The 19,415-nt window shown below is 50.8% G+C and overlaps 1 protein-coding gene across 1 annotated transcript in view; it reads left to right on the top strand.

The window, feature by feature from the left end:
- The window catches only part of LHX2 (LIM homeobox 2), a 20,496-nt gene extending 5,815 nt beyond the window's left edge, over positions 1 to 14,681 (top strand). The window contains exons 4-5 of the mRNA XM_029920302.1: positions 3,154 to 3,359; positions 13,972 to 14,681. Of these exons, the coding sequence (XP_029776162.1) occupies positions 3,154 to 3,359; positions 13,972 to 14,259 (494 nt within the window). The 3' untranslated portion in view covers positions 14,260 to 14,681. The remainder of the gene's footprint in view (positions 1 to 3,153; positions 3,360 to 13,971) is intronic.
- The last annotated feature ends 4,734 nt before the right edge of the window (positions 14,682 to 19,415 follow it).

Below are 19,415 nucleotides of genomic sequence, written 5' to 3'. Positions count from 1 at the left end.
CGCCGGCCTGGGGCGCAGACGAGGCGGTCGGAGCCCGCACGGGGCCGGGCCGCGCACTTGGCGCCGGGGTTTGTAAGCCACGGCCGCGGGAGTCCCGCGCGGACCGGCCGGACGCCCGGGCCTCCCCCAGCCCCAGCTTTTTGTGTGTGTGCCTGGCGGCGTAATTACTGATTTGATTCCAATCCATTATTTAGACAATTGAACCTACAATCTCGTCTTTAGTAAAATGAGGCGAAGTCAGATTTGATTACAGGTTCAGTCCCAGCGACAAGAGCTCGAAACCCGATGGGTTAATAACAGATCACGAGTAAATTATTCATGATTTTACGAGCTCTTTAGCTCCATTGAATCGGCCTAATTGAGAGGAAAAAAAAAAAAGGAGAGAGAAAGCTCGGTCCTCCCCCTCCCCTCAGCCCCTCGCTCCTCCCCGGATCCGATCTTGGGGAATCTCGACCCGGCCCGGGCGTAGGGGTGGGGGGCGGGAGTGAGGGCGCCTGGGGTACTGGAGAAATCGGGGCCCAACGGCTGCTTTCCGGCTGCTTTCACTCCCCCAGCACAGCCCCCCTGCCCGGCCACTGGCCTCCTTGGCTTCCCATTCTTGGGCCAGCTCCTTTTCTGCCCTCCCTTCTTTTTCCCTCTCTCCCCTTTTGGCCACTCCCCAGCCAGTAACGGCTACTACGGAATAGGCTTTCCCGAAGGGACCTGGTTTCCTTGAGACCCGGGATTCTGTTCCTTAACCTGGACCTTCCACCACACATTCCTTTTTTCCAGGCCTCGCTGTCCCCTCAGGCTCTTTCTGTGTCTCTCCTGATTTTTTTTCTGTCTTTGTAGCTGTCTCTCTCTGGTTCTCCCCATCTTTCCTTTTCTTCGGTCTCTCCTCTCTTTTCCTGGCTGTGTCCATCCTCCCTCCCTCCCCCCTCTTCTTTATCTCTCTCCCTTCTCTCTCTTTCTACCTCTGTGTCTTTCTCTCCTTTCTGTGCCCTTTCTGTCTCCCTCCCCCAAACCACCTCCCCCCATCTAGGCCACACTCGGGGCACGTCCCTTGGGTGAATGGGGCGCCGGGGTCCCCACGGAGCTCATTAACAGCAGCAAGGCCCAGGCGGGGACTGGGCAGAGGGATGGGCCCAGAGATCCCCTGTGGAGAGGACTGCCCCACCCCCCATGGAGCTGGGGACTAGGGGCAAGGAGAGGGTCGCTCCCTGCAGTGGGGGCAGGGCAGTTTCCATGGATTCCGTTTGGAGTCATTTTCTGATCCCTTTTAAATTGCTGAACCTCCGTTCTTCACCCTCAGCGCTCTCAATCGGGATACAGCCCTGGTGGAGAACTTGGGTGCCTGGGTGCTTATGGGAAGGGACCCTTAGGAAGTGTAGCCACTTGCTGACAGCTTCAAGATTTGTGACAAAACCAGCATCTTGCAAGTTCTTTCTGGAAGGCACTGTTCCCCCACCTGAGCAGTGGGTGGAGTAGGTCACCAGGATATCGGGGAGTTCTTCTGAAGTGGTTTTGCCAGAGAAAATGCAGGACATCCAGTTAAATTTGAATGTCAGCTAAACAACAAATACATTTTTAGCGTAAGTGTATCCAATGCAATATTTGAATTTTAAATCAACTAGTAACTTTTTTAGTGTAATTGTATCCAGTGCAATATTTGAATTGTAGGTAAACAAGTCAATTTTTCAGTATAGGTATGTCCCATGCAAAATTAAAGACATATTAAAAAATCGTTCGTTGTTTCTCTGAAATTCTGATTGGACTGGACAGCCTGCGTTTTTGTTTGCTAAATATGGCAGCTCTATTACGGGCACGTGGATGGGGCACAAGATATATTCCCAGTTGTCCGCTTTAGGGGGACTGAATTGATCTCTTATGAGGTTTTCCCAAAACTAAGACCTTGCACGTAGGACGGCTCAGGATGTGTGATGAAGGAATCTTGGAGTCCTTCGTGTCCCCATCAGGTGCCACCGGGTTGCCAAGCAACTTTCTGAGGCCTTAGGTTTCCACCCCTGTCCCTCACGCCCATTGCCTTCCAAGCATTGGCAGCCAGGCCCCAGCTGGGCCCCTTCTGGATGGGGACCGGCTCCCCAAGAGTCGTGCTTCATCTTTGCCCGCCTTTGTGGCATCCTGGAAGGAAATGGGCTAAGACTGCCATGCTGAATCTAGGCTCAGCCCTTACCAGTGGGGCGGCTGTACACAGGGCTTCGTTTCCTTTCGCATTTGTTTCCTCATCTCAAAAATGGGATGAATAGCAGAAGCCACCTTTTGAAGCAGTCGTGAAGGGCCTACGATGTATGTAAAAGCTAAAGCACACCCTGGGTGTCAGATCCGTGTTAATTCCTTCCTCCAACTTCCTTCTCTTTCTGGATAGAATTCTACCACTCGGTGAGATTTTAGAGATCGCTTAACCTCTCTGGCTCTTTCAGCCCACTTGTGTAACTAGAAAACAAGTACTTCCCAGGGCAGTGGTGAGGATGAGGATGAAACTGCAAAATACAGTTTCCGACCTTAGCTCAGTCCCCACGGCCCAGTGTCATCCAGGACTTCTGGTTTGGGGAACCGATGAGGGTGAAATCAAAGTGAGTAGAGACCTGTCAGTCATCTTCTTTCAAATACCTGTGCCAGACCCTGTGGAGGGGAGACTGCCTCCCTCCTTAGAGAGTGCAGGGGGAAACAGGAAGAGTGTGGGCCTGGGAGTCCTGTACACTGCTCTGTACTCAAGTCAAGTGACTTCCCTTTCTGAGCCTCAGTTTCAACATCTGTAAAAAGGAGGAAATAATGCTAGGCTCGTAGAGTCATTTTAAAGATTCAACGAAAATATGTAAAGCCTTTACGCACATCATCTGGAGTTGAGTAAGCCATCAACAAGTTGTAGCTCTTGGTTGTTATTATTATTCTAACACAACGGCACTGGATGGTTTTGGGTTTCTCTCGGAGCTGGGTTTGAATACCGCATTTCCTAGCTGAGTGACTCTGGGCAAGGGGCTCTCCGGGAACCTCAGATTCTCCTATGAATCTAGAAGATGGGGATAATATTTTTACCGCCGCGCGGTGCAGTGCACGCTGTGTGGTCCTGAGGCTAAAACATTTGGTGGCAGGTGGGGCGGCCTAGGGGGACAGGTCAGGGGTTCACCCGCCGCCTCTGCGTCCCTTCCCCAGCGCTGAGCTGCAACGAGAACGACGCGGAGCACCTGGACCGCGACCAGCCCTACCCGAGCAGCCAGAAGACAAAGCGCATGCGCACCTCCTTCAAGCACCACCAGCTTCGGACCATGAAGTCTTACTTTGCCATTAACCACAACCCCGACGCCAAGGACTTGAAGCAGCTTGCGCAGAAGACCGGCCTCACCAAGCGGGTCCTCCAGGTCAGCTGGGCCGGGACAGGGGCTGAGGGTGGGGGCACCCCGGGCCTGCAGGGCCTGCTGCGGAACCCCACAGCTGCCACGGGCCTTGGAAGGACGGACCTTCCACCCAATGCTGCCCTTCTCTGTCATTCTCTGCCCTTTCTCTATCCCTTCAGGCTCTAGCTGTATTTCAGGGTGTTTTTAATTTTCTTCTAACTCTACCTCTTCTCTTCCAATTTTGGTCCATCTTTCTATTTTGTGTTTGTGTGTCCCCCTGTCCTCTTTGTCTCTACATTCAGTCTCTTTCCTTTCTTGTAAACACTTCTTAGTTGTTCTTTATTACTAAAGGGACACTCAAATATGTCCATGTAATAAAAAGATTCAGGCATTTCAGATAAATCCAGAGCACCCCAGGATGCCTGTCCAAGCCAATTGCTGATAGCTTCTGCTTCTTTCCTCATTTGCCCTCTCCAGTTTCTCTTTCTGTTTCTCTCTAGGTTTTTCTTCTGTCTCTTTGTTGTTTCTTAGATACTCACAGGAGCAAGGTTGGAGCGGGGTGGGGAGGGGGTGCGAGCTGAGCCCCTGCGTGGGCCAGGGAGGCTCATCTGCCTGCAGGATGGGCAGATGGGCACCTCTGAAACTGAGCAGAATTGTACTTGTATGTGAGGGTGCCTTCTGGATAGAGAATCCAGAGCTTTCAAGGGACTTTTGGAAGATTCTGTCCATACCTTAGAGATGTTAAGAAACACAGTTTGGGGGAGTCCCAGGCTCCTGCTTGACCCAAATTCATGGCAGAGATTTGGACTACCTCTTCTCAAATAGTCAGCCCCTCCTGTTACTCATTTCACAGTCCTGGGCAAGTCGTTTTCTAATTTTTTAATGTTTTTTATTTTTTATTTTTGAGAGACAGAGAGAGTGCGCGAGCAGGGGAGGGTCAGAGAGAGAAGGGGATACAGAATCCGAAGCAGGCTCCAGGCTCTGAGCTGTCAGCACAGAACCTGATGTGGGGCTCGAACCCACGAACCGTGAGATCATGACCTGAGCTGAAGCCAGACGCTTAACCGACTGAGCCACCCAGGCACCCCTGGGCAAGTCACTTAACCCCTCCGGGCCTTAGTTCCCCCATATGTGAAACAGACTCAAGAAATTTATCTGTGCTACAGGCTTATTTGAGGAGCCGTTGAGATGAGACAGTGTTCACCACAGTAGCTGACACTTACCTGCTCAGTGGATGGTAGCTAAGAATAACATGAACTAGATCAATAAGCTAACTGGTATTAAGTAGTCAGAATGATTCTTCTGGTCACTGGACTTCGTGTTTTCCCTATCTGCACAACTATAAGCACAATTTAACCAATTTATTCCTTAGAACATGTGGCTGTGGGGATAGCAATGCACATTTGGGGGGAAGGAAACCGAGAGAGGAAAATCTGACCAGAGTCTCACAACAGGAGGGGAGGCACTGAGATTCAAGTCCAGGCCAGTCTGATCTCCCCTCCAGCCCCACGTGGTTGGGGGACTGAAGGCTAGAGGACCGCGACACTGGTGGGGGGCAGGTGAAGATGACGATGATGAACACCGAGGGCTGTGTAGTCGCCCTGAGGTTTCCTGAGAGTATGTCTGAGGGATAAAAAGCGTTTTGGATGTGATGGAGGTGGCAGGGTGGACTGTCACTGGGGCGTTGGGTGGTAGATCCCCAGGGAGTCGGGAGTCAGGGCTGCACCCGGCCTGGGCCTGCCGGATTGAGGGGATCTATGACAGCCTAGACAAGCAGGCTCACTGACATACCCAAGAAGGTGAGGCTGGCCAATGGGGTGCTGATGCGCCTCTCTGGACCCACCCCCTGCCCCTGCCTCTGGGACACTCCCCTCTCATTTGGGTCCCTTTTGCCTGAGGGTCCCTCTGGCCTAGGTTTGAGAAGGGAGGGACACAATGCTGTGCCTGCAGGGTCTCAGATTTCCCCTTGTCCATTTATTTCCCTCAGATTTTACCTTCTTGGGTTAGGTCTGGGGACCCTCCTTGGCGCCCCCCAGCACCCCACGCCGTTCCTCAGCCCTGGGTGAATCTGGTCATCTCGTCTTCTCTGGTTAGTAGGATACTTTGTCCCTACCCCTCTCTAGAGTCCCTTATGGCATGTTGGTGGGGGCCATTCAGTGAGTCAAGCCCTGGGAGCAGGCAATTAGAGTCAAGCAGAGAGCTCAGTTCAGAAGGGCCCGGGTTCAGTTCTGTCCCTCTCTTGATGGCTGTGCATCTTGAACAAATTAGTTACCCTCTCTGAGCCATAGCTTTCTCACCTATAAAATGGGCACCAGTAGGACATAGACCTCTCCCAGTTATTCTGATTACATGATAAAGACTAAGTGCCCAACGTTGAATCTGAATCTGTATGAGGAGCCACACTCTGCTGGCCTTTGAGGCAAGAGGCTTGGTTACCTGATTCAGGAACAAATCGGATTTCCATTATAGTAGTCTCTCATTCTTTCATCTGGTCAAATATCTATTGGGGTGCCAATATCTGTTAGCCTTGGGGACACAGAGATGAATAAACCACAATCCTGGCCCTGAAGAAACTCACCTATTAGCTGTAAAAAAGTTTCCACATTGGGTTTCTTCACAGTGTGATCAGTCGGGAGGGGTGTTCTGTAGAAGACCAGAGAAAGAACTAACTGTTCTTTGGGTAAGTAAGGAAGGATTCCCTGGAGGGACCTGGGTGAATGCTCCCCTGTCCCTTCCTCCTCTAGAATCCTGAGCCAGGCCTGCTCACGCCTGTGTGCCCCCCCACTGTGGGAACTCAGAAAAGCGAGGGGCATGGAACTAGCTGAGGGAGAAGAGCGCTGACCGGCACGGTGTGTCTGCTGTGCACCGGGCACCTTGAAAGGCCTGTGAAACACATTTGCTCATTGAGTTCTCACTGGTACGCCTCATGATAACCTCCTCCCCGCTGTACAGATGTGGACACTGAGGCCCAAATGATTTCCCCATACCCCAAGTCAAACCTTGCCAGTAAGTAGCAGGGCTGGATTCCCAAGGCCAGGCCTGTCTGGTCAATGGATGTAGCTGTTGCTCCGCTAAGCCAACCCAGCAGTGAGGGCCCCTGAGGGTGAGGATCATTCAGGGCCTGTCTGTTGGTGGGAGTGGAGGCAGCCTAGACCACTTTCCTGCCTCTCCTCAGACCTCCAGACCTCTCGCGCGGATCCTTCATAGTCCTTCATAAGACACAACTGCTTATGATTATGCAGCAGTTTGCAAAGCACTATATTTCCAGCCACTCATCTACCTTCCCTTAATATTTTGCTGCCCATTTTACAGATGAGAAGCTGAAGAAGTAGTGAGATGAAGTGATTTGCTGGAGATTACAGGAGCCAGGCATTGGCAGGGTGGGGCTCCCTCCCAGGGGTTCCAGCTGCTTTTGGGCCAGCTGGGGGAGGTGGGGTGAGAGCACTTCGGGACCAGCCAGGTGGTGGGGTGGCTTTGGAAGGCGAAAGTCTGGTTCAGATCCTGCTGGACTTACCAGCGGTGTGATTTAGGCACATTAACCTCTCCTCTCTGAGCCTGATGCCTTATCTGTGAAATAAAGGCAGTAATAGCCTGTATTTTGAGAATTCCGGAGGATTGATACAAGCGAGAAGGCCTGAGTGGTGTGCTGCCTGGTGCAAAGGATGTGCCTGTGCAGTGGTTCCTCATCACTGTCTGCACCGGCTTAATGGTCCTGGGCCTTGGGGGCCCCCTGCAGGTGGTGTCCACCTCAGCCCTTTGGAGCGAGTCTGTATGGCAGGGACAGGTTGAGATTGAGGCTATGTTCCCAGAGGTCAATGATGTATGTGTGTGTGTGTGTGTGTGTGTGTGTGTGTGTGTGTGTGTGTGTAGAGATTTTCTGGGCTGTTCCTGAGTCTGTAATGCAAAAGCGCCACCAATATGGTAGACCTGGGATGCAGTAGTATCCTGCTGGGATTTGGAGTCAGTTGATGTGAAGTCCAGGCTCAGCTCCCTCACTTACTTTCTGAGCAATATCGAGCAAGTGACTTAACCTCTCTGAGCCCCAGCAGCCTCAGCTATAAAGTGGTGATGATCATAATATTCATGGGGCATTTGCAAGGAGTCAATGGGATGACTTCAAGTGTAATTTACAAAGTACTGATGAGGGACTTCACATACACATTTTACACAGTATGGTTCAGTCAACCAACCTCTCACACACAATGCAGAAATGTAATTATCTTTATTTTGCAGATGAAGAAACTGAGAAATTCAGAGAGACCAGGACTCTAGCCCTAAGTCCTACAGCTAGTAAGTGAGGAAAGCAGGAGTCAAGCCCAGATCGGCCTGATGCGACAGCTCTTTCCAGCGTAGCCCAGTGTAGGGCTGTGGCCCTCCTGCTTTGGATCTAGCAGCAGTAGGTGGCCAGAAGGGAAGGAGCGGGTCATAGATGCCACGTCGTGGTAGCAAAGCGTGGATCCTGTTGTAAAGCCGTAAATGCATAAAAAGTACTCAAAATTGTCATCACAGCATTGCCACCACAATTCTCACATTCTACCAGTGGGCTAGGTCCCCGGGAACGAGAATGGTTTCTTGGACAGAGGTCCATGAAAGCATTAAGCTTTGCCAGTGCTTGGGGACCATTTCTCCGCACATAGATGCCCCTCTGAGTGGCCCCTCCTCCTTCCGGGGGAAGGGTCAGGAAGGCAGAGTAGGCTGGGCGTAGGGACAGGGGAGGTGAGCTGACGTATTTGGGTGGCTGAAAGTCTCCTTAGGGGTTCCTGGCGTGACTCTGGAAGAAAAAATATTTTTAACCACCAACGGTTTAAAACATTCTTCAGACAACTGGTTAGTTGTCACCAACTTCTGTGAGAACACAGGAACCGAGAATGCTAGCTTTCCTCTGGTCACCGTCTTCAACAAATACACTGACCTCTGCCATGTTCTGGGTGGGGTGTGACCCAGACAGTGAATGGGACCCGCTGGAGCTGGAACTACAATCAGGAGACAGATGTGCAACAAATAATTGCAAATGGCAGTAATGTTAGTGCTTACCTTGTGGGGCACCCGGGGGGCTCAGTAGGTCAGGTGTCTGACTCCTGATTTCGGCTCAAGTCATGATCTCATGGTTCTGAGAGTTTGAACCCGCCTTGGGCTCTGTGCCGACAGTGAGGAACCTACTTGGGATTCTCTCTCTCTCCTCTGCCCCTTTCTTCCACTCTCTCTCAAAAAAGTTGTTTTTTTAAAGAAAAAAAAATAAAAAAGTAAAGTTTTTTTTTTTTTTTTTAAAGAATAAAAAAAATAATGTTAGGGGCACCTGGGTAGCTTAGTGGGTTAAGCGTCTGACTGTGGCTCAAGTCATGATCCCACAGTTTGTGGGTTTGAGCCCCACATTGGGCTCTGACCTGACAGTGAGGAACTTGCTTGCATCTTTCTCTCTCTCTCTCTCTCTCTCTCTCTGCCCCTCCTCCACTCATGCTCTCTCTCTCAAAATAAATAAACTTTAAAAAAATTTAAATGTTTTTTATTTTATTTTTTGAGAGACAGAGCATGAGCAGGGGAGGGGTGGAGAGAGAGGAATACACAGAATCCAAAGCAGGCTCCAGGCTCCGAGCTGTCAGCACAAAGCCTGACGCATAGGGTTCGAACCCATGAGCCGCAAGATCATGACAGATCAACCGACTGAGCCACCCAGGTGCCCCTCAAAATAAATAAACTTAAGAAAAAATAATGTTAGTGCTCACCTTGTAAATCACTAATGAGCTACTATGTGTGAAATGCTTAAAACTTTCCTTAGACAATGCCTGCTACTTCGTGAATAGTAATTCTTGTCATTACTTTCTTTATGAAGTTGCTATACCAGCAGACAAATGTTTTTTTTTTAAGATTTTATTTTTAAGTAATCTCTACACCCAAAGCAAGGCTTGAACTCCCAACCCCGAGATCAAGGGTCACATACTCGACCGGCTAAGCCGGCCAGGTGCCCCAAGACATGCTCTTTTTATTCTTTTTTTTTTTTTTCTCACATAATGCTCATCCCAACACATTACCCCTGCAAGTGCATGGAGTGTCTGTGTTGTGACCCACTCGCCCCATCAGGCCGGACACTTTGTACGTGGCCATTAGTTGATGTTATTTAAAAAATACCACAATGCCGGGGAGAGGGGAAAATGAGTGATGGGTCTTGAGGACGGCACTAAATGGAATGAGCACTGGGTGTTGTATGGAAGCCAATTTTATGATGTTATATTTAAAAAATTAAATTAAAAAAAAATAAAAATACCACACCATCAAAATGAAATCTTTTTTTTTTTTTTTTGAGAGAGACAGTGTGAGCAGGGGAGGGTCAGAGAGAGGAGTCACAGGATCTGAAGACAGGCTCCAGGCTCTGAGCTAGGTGTCAGCACGGAGCCTGACTCGGAGCTTGAACCCATGAACTGTGAGATCTTGACCTGAGCTGAAGTAGGAAGCTTAACCGACTGAGCCACCCAGGCACCCCGAAAATGAAATCTTAAAAAGGGGGATGCCTGGCTGGCTCAGTCAGTGGAGCATGCAGCTCTTGATCTCTGGGGTTGCAGGATTGAGCCCCAGGTTGGGTGTAGAGATTACTTAAAGATGAAATCTTTAAAAAAAAAAATGCCACAATGGACGTCTTTGGGCATGAAGCTTTTGTCTTTGGGCTGGTTTCCTTAGTGACCCAGAACAGAATTTGTGAGGCAAAATGGGTTTTCCATTTTCTTGTGGTCCCCTTGATGAAAGAATCTTAAGGAAGGGAATTTGTGAGGCAGAACACAGTGTACATAGGGCCAGTGGTAGCCGAGGAGGGGCATGTGGAAGCGTGGGCTTTCTTATCCACCCAGGACTTATTGGGGATCCCTTGGGCACCAGGCTGAGGCACTCCTCGTGGATGAAGGGGGCTGTCAGTTTAGGAAGTTGGGTGGGCGGAGGGTTGTCTGGGTGGCTCAGTTGGTTGAGCCTCTGACTTCAGCTCAGGTCATGATCTTGCAGTTCAGGGGTTCAAGCCCTGCATAGGGCTCTATGCTGACAGCTCAGAGCCTGGAGCCTGCTTTGGATTCTGTGTCTTCCCCTCTCTCTGCCCCTCCCCTGCCTGTGCTCTCTCTGTCTTTCTTAAAAATAAACAAACTTAACAAAAAAAAAGATGGGTGCGTGGAGCAGATCATCTTTTCGCATCTGTTCCGAATCCTAGACTGTCAGAACCCCGAGGGGCTATGGAGGCCATGTGGGTGTGGTCTGACCCTTTTGTTGTGCAGGTAGGGAACCTGAGGCAGACCCACAGGTAGTGAACTAGCACAGGGTCACTGGACTGGTCAGTAACAGAACCAGAACTGGAAACTGCATCTGGTGCTCTGTCCACCTCATTCACTCATTCATTCATTCATTTATTTGCCAACTCACCCAGGATCACGTGGTAGGGAGCGAATGGACTTTTTAATGGCAGATATTCCTGGATTCCAGCCTCCACTTGGCCTCTCTGTGACCTTGGCAAGTGATTTCACCTCTCTGAGCCTCGCTGGTTTCAAATCTATGAAGTAGGGATACTTGGCTTATCCTGAAGATAACATGTGACTGCATTTTTAGAGAGTGGAGGGTGCCGGGCACATGGAGGCCCACAAATGTTATCTATTGTTGTTACTATTAATTCAATGCATATTATTGAATCTTAATCTTTGCCAGTGCCTCTACTGTGTCCCAAGGACATGAAGAGGACTTAGACTCAGGAGGGAACTTTGGAAAATACTCAGGAGGGAATTCTGGTGAAGCCCTGCTTCAGGTGAAAAACAAAACCAACACAAAACCCCACAGCAACCCGGCTCCTAGTTGACTTGTTGACTTTCACCCGCCAGATTTCCAGGGCCTCCGATTCAGTAAGGCAGAGAAGGCGTTTGTGGAAGATGGTGTCATTGTTTACGAATCACTGTTAGGGGCAACGCAGGAGAAAGAGCAAACAGCTGGCGGCTAACGGGTTCCAGCCCTTCCCCAGGGCTTGCAGCCCCGGACCTGTGAGCCACGCACCACCCCCGGGGCTCCCTGCTCCAGCTACTGCTTGGAGAGACCCACACGCGGGCCAGGACGGCGGCAAAGGGTGGCACCAAGGCGTTAGCCTTGCCAGACCCGCCGTGAGACTTTGGGGAAGTCGGTTCCTCTCTCTGAGGGCCTCCGCAGACTTTATCCATTTGACCATCAGCCATTGCCTGGGCCAGCGGGACAGTCTCACCCCTGCAGCTTTCTGCAGGCTGGGCAGGGAAGGAGTCCCTACCCTAAGGGGAGCACGTTGAGGGTGGTCTCTGAAGCCCTATACTCATCTGCAAGCCTCCAGAAGTGGTGACAGGCTTGCTTTGGGCAGAAGGCCGGGAAGATGCATGTGCTTTCTTCCCGGGAACCCCAGCGAGCTGGGGAAAGAGCTTCATTTCCCGACTTCACAGAGTCCAAGCCTCTCCTTCCCCGGGGATTCTCCTGGCTGTGCTCTGTAAATGAGCACAGATCGCAGCGGGCCACCAGAAAGGCTAGTTTGACACCACAGGCCCTAAGGAGTGGGATGGTCCCCGGGGGGCGGGGAGCGGGAGTTAGGTCTTCCCATCGTGGCCGGAGACACTGGGAAGACGGCACATCTGGAAATCTGCAACTGGACACCCCACGGGCTGTAGAATTCTCTCAGGCCCTTTGTTTTATGGGGAGGCTTCTGGCGGGTGTTTTCCTCACGCAAAGGGAAGTGAAGGGGCCCTGCCTGTCAGGCTTTTTTCTTTGCGAGATGCACTGCCCCTCCCAACCCCACACCCCACGGTGGCCTGGATTTCCTAGGCCTCTCTCACAGTACTTTGAGGACCTCTGGGTACAGCTAGATCTCTCTGTGCGGTTAGAAGGGCAGTCACAGTTGGGGGAGGGGGTGCCGTGGAGATGAGTTTTCTGAGTGTGAACAGGCTTGTGTGCAAAGGTGTGTGTGTGTATGTGTGTGTGTGTGTGTGTGTATGTGCCCAAGGGAAAATGAAAGTAAACCCTTATTCTTTCTCTTTGGTATTCTTTTCATACCAAGCTCAGTTCTTTTTTAAAAAAATTTTTTAATGTTTAGTTATTTTTGAAAAAGAGAGAGAGCAGGGGAGGAGCAGAGAGAGAGGGAGACAGAGTATCCAAACCAGGCTCCACGCTGTCAGCGCAAAGCAGGATGCTGGGCTTGAACCCACGAACCATGAGATCATGACCTGAGCCGAAGTTAGCTGCTCAACTGGCTGAGCCCCCCAGGCGCCCCTCCCAAGCTTGGTCCTAACTGCACAACGCCCCCACCTCCCTCGTACACCATCCCGGGACGCGGCAGTTTTGGAGAAGGACTTTGCAGGTCACTTTGCAGGTCACCGTCACCTTGCATGGCTCTGCCCACGCTGCCCTGACGCCTGAAACACCGGGGTCCAAGGCCGCCAGTGGTTTCTCCGCCCAGTGGCGGTGGAGAGTACAACTACTCTCTTTTTTTCCTCAAAGTAACTCTTTATCGACTGATTCCTGTGTGTTCTTTACACCACTCTCGTATTTCCCAGACTTACTGACCACAAAACACGTTAAAAGTTTCTCCATTTATTTTGAGAGAGAGAGAACGAGCGTCAGCAGGGTAGGGGCAGGGAGAGAGAGAGTCCCAAGCAGGCTCCCAGGCAGTGCCTTGTGGGACTCGAATCCACAAACCATGAGACCATGATCTGAGCCGAAATCAAGAGTCATTCACTTAACCAACTGAGCCACCCGGGGTGCCCCTCTATTGCCTGCTTAAAGGCGACTTCCAGAGGTAAAAAAAAAAAAAAAAAATCTGTCAACCATTGTGAAAAATGATCAAGATTTGATTTGTGTGCATCTTCAGAATAGCGCTGTCAAATAGAAATGCAATGGGAGCCACAAATGCAATTTTTCGTTTAAAAATTTCTTAGCAGCCACATTCCAAACACAAAAAGAAACTGATGAAATTAATTTTAAGAATGTATTTTGTTTAGCCCAATATATCCAAAATAATAAAACTCAACATATAACCAGTACAAACATTATTACTGAGATACCCTACCTTCTTTTTTTCAAACTGAATCTTCCAATATATTTCTGTGTTTTTGCCTACAGAGGAGTCGTTTCTTGGCGAGTGCTATTTCTTTTTTCCTTTTAAGTTTATTTATTTATTTTGAGAGAGAGAGAGTACAAGCAGGGGAGGGTAGAGAGAGAAGGAGAGACAGAATCCCAAGCAGGCTCTGTGCTGATGGCCCCAATGTGGGGGCTCGAACCCACAGAACCATGAGATCATGACCTGAGCCGAGATCAAGGGTTGAACACTTAAGCCACTGCACCCCCCAGGTGCCCCTGACTAGTCTTATTTCAGGCACTCAGTAGCCACCTATGGCTAGTGCCTACCATATCGAGAGTGTTATTCAGCTCTAGAACCTTCTAACAGAAAAGGAAACCCAGTAATAGCCAATTAGAGCAAAGGAAATTTTTATTTTGTTAGGAGCAAAGTATTGCTAGCCCAATTTTTTACCCCCCTCCCTGGAAAACCCAGATTCGCATCGCTGGGGAACGCTCTGCTACTCTCCAGGCCCTGCCAGCCTTCCCCTAACCAGCCCTTCTCTCTGTCTCTCTGTCTCTCTGTCTCTCTCTCTCTTGCCCCATGCAGGTCTGGTTTCAGAACGCCAGGGCCAAGTTCAGGCGCAACCTCTTACGGCAGGAAAACACGGGTGTGGACAAGTCAACGGAGGCAGCGTTGCAGACAGGGACGCCTTCGGGGCCAGCCTCGGAGCTCTCCAATGCGTCGCTGAGCCCCTCCAGCACGCCCACCACCCTCACAGACTTGACTAGCCCCGCCCTGCCAACTGTGACGTCGGTCTTAACTTCTGTGCCTGGCAACCTGGAGGGCCACGAGCCTCACAGCCCCTCACAAACGACTCTCACCAACCTTTTCTAGTGACTCACGCCCCTCCCCCCACCAGCCCCACAATTTCTTTAAAAAAGAAATTATCTTTAGTTGAATTCCAAGTGTATTTTAAAATAGAGGCTTTGAGCAACTAACTAACCACATTTTAGGATCTCGCCTGGAAACAGAGGAAGAAAAAAATTGTGCGTCCGGCTAATGCAGCAGTGTGAACTGAGGAATTACTTGGAAAATCTATCTGCAACACAACATTTGTGTCACTGTACAGTTTTGTGGACTGAGCGAGGAAAAACAACAAATAATTTAAGTTGGCTAGAGCTTCTGTATTTTCAAAGACTGCCACGTGCCTTAGGAATACTGTTTTATCTCCATACTTTGGATGACTTGTTCATTTTTCTCTCCCTCTTTTTCTCTCTGTATATTTATGACCAGAGCAAAAATGTAAAAAAAAAAAAAAAAAAGTTTGTTACTTTGAATAGTCCTAAAAAAGAAAAAAGAAAAAAAAAAAAAGAAAAATCAAACCCCCTCCAACGGTCGCTTTGTTGTTTTAGAATTTTAAGGTGGAAGTCTGTTCGAATATCAGAATTTGTAAAATCTAACCAGTAATAAAACCACTTATTGAAACTAGTTGGTGCCGCTGCTGTTTAGTTGGGTGTGAAATTCACAGGACTTCAGGGTCTTACTGAAGCCCAGATGTATATTCCAGGGTCTACCCTTATTTATCTATGATATTTATTTATAATAGGCATGGGGTCCCCTCTTCGTGCCAGACTTTGGATGCTTGTCGAGATCCAGAGATGAAGTCAATCTAGGCCCTGCCGTCAAGGAATGTAGCACGGAGACAGAGATCGGCCTTTTTTTTCTTTTTTTAACGTTTATTTAACGTTAAAAAAATTTAAGAGAGAGAATCCCAAGCAGGCTCCATGTTGTCAGAGTGGAATCCGATGTGAGGGTCAAACTCACAAACCGTTTTATTTTTTTAGTTTTTTAAAATATTTATTTTTAAGAGACAGAGACAGAGCATGAGAGAGGGAGGGGCAAAGAGAAAGAGGGAGACACAGAATCGGAAGCAGGCTCCAGGCTCTGAGCTGTCGGCCCAGAGCCCAATGTGGAGCTCGAACCCATGAACCGTGAGATCATGACCTGAGCCAAAGTCAGACGCTTAACCACCTGAGTCACCCAGGCGCCCCGGAAGGGATCACCTCTACACGGTGCTATATGTGCCAGGTGGAAGGTATGTCAACAAAGTATCATTTGTTCATTCATTTGTTCCTTCAAACATTAAGTACATCCTGCTGAATACTTGTGATATAGAAGTCAAAGGTCTTTGCACCTGCCTTTTCGGCTCTTCTTTGGGCTGGAAGAGGGGTCAGGCAATGAGGAAGTCCTGTCCCTATTAGGGGTGAACCTTGTCACCAAGGGGCAGCTTAAACTCCAATTTTCCTACTGAATAAAAATCATTCACTAAATCAATAAATCAATTGCCCAGAGGGCAAAAGCAAATGAATTTGGCTCCTTCATTAAGGCTTCAGGCAACCTCAGGAACCCACAGAAAAGACACATCCAGGAAAGACAGGGGGTTCGAGACCAGCAGGATGAGGCTGGGGTCTCTCCCACTGCAGTGTGTGCTGAGGGAAGCCATTTTACCGCTGTGGGTCTTCGTTTCCTCAGCTGGAAGATTAAGATGGTGACCTTTGTAGACAGTTCCAGTGAGGACAGGTAGGGTGTGTTGAAGGGCTCAGCAAAGGGCTTGGCATATAGTAGAGACCACTGTATCTATTGAGTCACAGACTGGTGACTTGTGAGGGTGTTGCAGGTGGAGAGCAGGAATGTGTGTATCCAGGCACCTTCTGTCATTGCTGAATGCATCAAGCAGGTGTGGGATCTGTCCACCGAGCGTCTTCCACCCCTGACTTCTTGCTCTGAGCCCTGCTGCAGAACACTTTGTTACCAGCTTCATTGAATGCCAGCAGTTACCTAGCAAAATGTCCCTCAGTGGCCTGCCAATGTGAAAATCCAGAGGGAAAAAACCATAGATGCCTTGGGGAGAAAGCAGCCAGGAGAGATGGGGCGGGGGAACCGTCCAGCGCAGGACGGGGGTCTCTCCTGACCTCCCTGTGCCATCCCAGCTGGGACAGGGCTGGGGAGGAAGGGGTTGGGAGTGCTTAAAGCCAGGACTGATTCACTTCCTGAAATGTTAAAACCTCACTCTCACAAACACTGCTGTTGTTATTTTTAATGCCTGGAAAATGGTAGGAGCACAAGAAGTTTTTGCAAACTATTCTATCAATGTACAATGTGCATAAAGTGCGCACGTCTGAAACAGACAGCTTGACTAATGTTTTCTAAAAGAACAACAACCCTGGAAACACCACCCAGATCCAGATATAGGACATCTACAGCCCTTCAAAGGCTCCTTTGAGTTGCCTCCCTGTTAACCCCTCCCAGGGTAGCACCTCTCCTGACTTCTAGCACCACGGATTAGTTTTATCTGGTTTTGATCAATACGTTTCTGCTGAGTGAATTCAGGATTGTTCGGGATCAGCCAACTTGCCTGAGGTCAGGCAGCTAGCGGTGACAAAGCCAGGGTTTGAACCAGATCTGCCTCCAGACCCCAAGGAAACAGACAGGGAAACAGACTCTGCACCGCATGGACGGCTGCACGAGAGAACGCGAGCAGGGGGCCTGGTGTGCTGGCCAGCACGCGGCTCTAACTCCAGGTACTCCCGGGGCTTGCATACGTGCCCGCACACAGGCACGCATGTCTGCTCTCAGAGACTCGCGGAGGGTGCCTCCACCCAGACAGCCCCACATAGAGACACACACTCGCTCGCAGACAGACGTAAACAGGCCCAGACACTCACAAATATATCTAGACAGACACCCAGACCACCCCACCCCAGGAGACCCGCACACAAACCCAGAGGTGCACACGTGCAAACATTTGCAAGGCACCCAGGCGCCCCCGCATAGCCTGGTTGTGCCCCCTTGCTCAGGCCCCAACAGAGCCGAGTCCGATCCCTATCTCGTCTGTCAGCACTGCCACCCAGATGGAGCAGACCCTGGAATGACGCCCGGGAGTCCCCCGCCCCCTACATGGGAGCAGCTTTAGAAGGGGAGACTGCTGTCAGGCCAGGGATGGGGGCGCTGTGGAGGAGACTTCGCTTCCCCCAGAGTCAGAGACTGAGACACACACACACACACACACACACACACACACACACACACACAGACTCGGGAAGAGAATGATAGGGACAGGGAGACAGGGAGAGTGGCAGAGAGATAGTGCAGCATCTGGGCAGCAGAGAAAGAAAGGGACAGAGACAAAGACACGGGGCAGGAGGCAGAGAGACAGACGGGTCAACGATAGACCGACTTTTGAAAAGAGAGACGCAGCAGCAGAGTAGTGAAGAGGCAGGGAGACCGACAGACAGACGAAGATGGGGGGGGCCAAGATTAAGAGCGTCCAAGCACAGAGGAGAGATGACAAGACAAAGACAGAGACAGAGAAGAGAAGCCTCAGAGATAAAGGGAGACTCTGAGACAGATTCGGAGGCTGAAAGAAACCAAGAGAGAGCCAGAGAACCAGTGAAGGGTGCTTAGAGACTGATAAAGGGAGACCCTCAGAGAGGGAAACGGGAGATAGACATCGAGTCTCAGGCTGAGGGAGAGACGGACACAGGAGGGCAGGTGCTCGGTGGGGAAGGGGCTGAGGCTGCCAGCCCAGCCCGGTCTCCCAGGGATGGGACTGAAGGACTAGGTCCTCTTACCACTGCCTTCTGTGACTCGGGGGCACTGTCCCCACCTTCCCACATGTTGCTACAGAGGGGACCAAGGGACCATCTCCAAGACCCTCTGGGCTCCAACTTCTCATGAATATGGAGAGTTTCTTGGTTCTTGGGACCCACGCCGAAGATCGTTACTAAGCAATCTAGAGGAGCTGAGGTCTTGGCCGTGACTTTCCCCCGTCCTGTCCCAGCGTACCAAGTCTCCTTTTCCCCATAGTGGGGAGGTCTGGGGCAGATTTTCCACGGTCTTCTCTGCCTTGAAATAGTTTTGGCAAGGTACTTAGTTAGCCACATGGAACCCCAGTATCTTAATCTGTAAAATGGGGCCAGGGGTATCCACCCAACACCGGTATGGTCAGGACCCATGAGAGAATGTGTTCCTGCTGTGTTTGTGGTTTGACCAAATACGAGGGGGGCCTCCGAGGAGATGTGAGCAAGTGCCCTGCCGAGTGGGGAGAGACTCCAAGGAGGAGACGATATTTGAACTGGAAACTTGGATGCACAAATGTGACTGGGTGGAGGAGGGGAGCAGGGGAGCACTCCTGGCTGGGGCAAGGGCCGGGGTGCAGGCAGGAGGCCCCAGAGTGCGTTCAGGGTGGAGACTGATTTAGCGGCGGGGGTGCCCCTGGACAGGTGGGCGAAGTTTCCGCTCACAGATAGCCTTGAACACCTTGAACACCAGGGACTTCATCCTGAGGGCTGCCTCTGACACCCCTCTTCTCCCCTAGGCTGCAGGCCGAACAGCCCTCCTTTCCCACCTTGCGTTCAGGCTGGAGTCCCACATGGGGCTTCCTGGAGAGGAAGTGTTTGCTGCTGTGACCCGTGTCCCCTGCTGCAAGAGTGGAGGCTGTCAGGCGGCCGCCCTGGCCCCTCTGGCCCCTGGGGACCCTGAGGATGCCAGAAGGCCCTTTATGTCTCCCCTTCCACCTTTCCCTTCTTCTGTCCCTTCCTCTCTTCTTGGCCCAGTGCTGGGCATGGTGGGCCCAGGGCATGGAGATGGTTCGGCCCACAGCCCCTCCCTCTGACTCCCGGGGGTCTCTGGGAGACGGATGTATCAACAGCCAGCCACTGCCCAGCGCGAGGGAATCCCAGGGGGTTACAGGAGCCCCCGGGAGGGAGTGGCTGGCTCTGCGTGGGGTGAGCATCTTGCCACACAGCTTGCCACACCTCTGTAATCATGATCTCATGGAGTCCTTCCCGTAGCTTTCCGAGACAGGGATTACCATTCCATTTCACAGAGCGAGAAGCCACGGAGAAGTGTTTTGCCCAGGATCACAGGGTTTGGGGGCCACAAAGATATCTTCATTGCAATTCAACCAATCCAGTTGACTCGTATCAATCCCCCCACCATGCCAGGCACTGTGGCTGGGGACACCCAGACAGACAACGCAGGCCCGTGCT

This window comes from Suricata suricatta, chromosome 13 (genome assembly GCF_006229205.1).
Source record: "Suricata suricatta isolate VVHF042 chromosome 13, meerkat_22Aug2017_6uvM2_HiC, whole genome shotgun sequence".
NCBI classification, from domain to species: domain Eukaryota; kingdom Metazoa; phylum Chordata; class Mammalia; order Carnivora; family Herpestidae; genus Suricata; species Suricata suricatta.
Note: the sequence above shows the minus strand (reverse complement) of the source record. Positions and strands in the feature narration are given on the sequence as shown.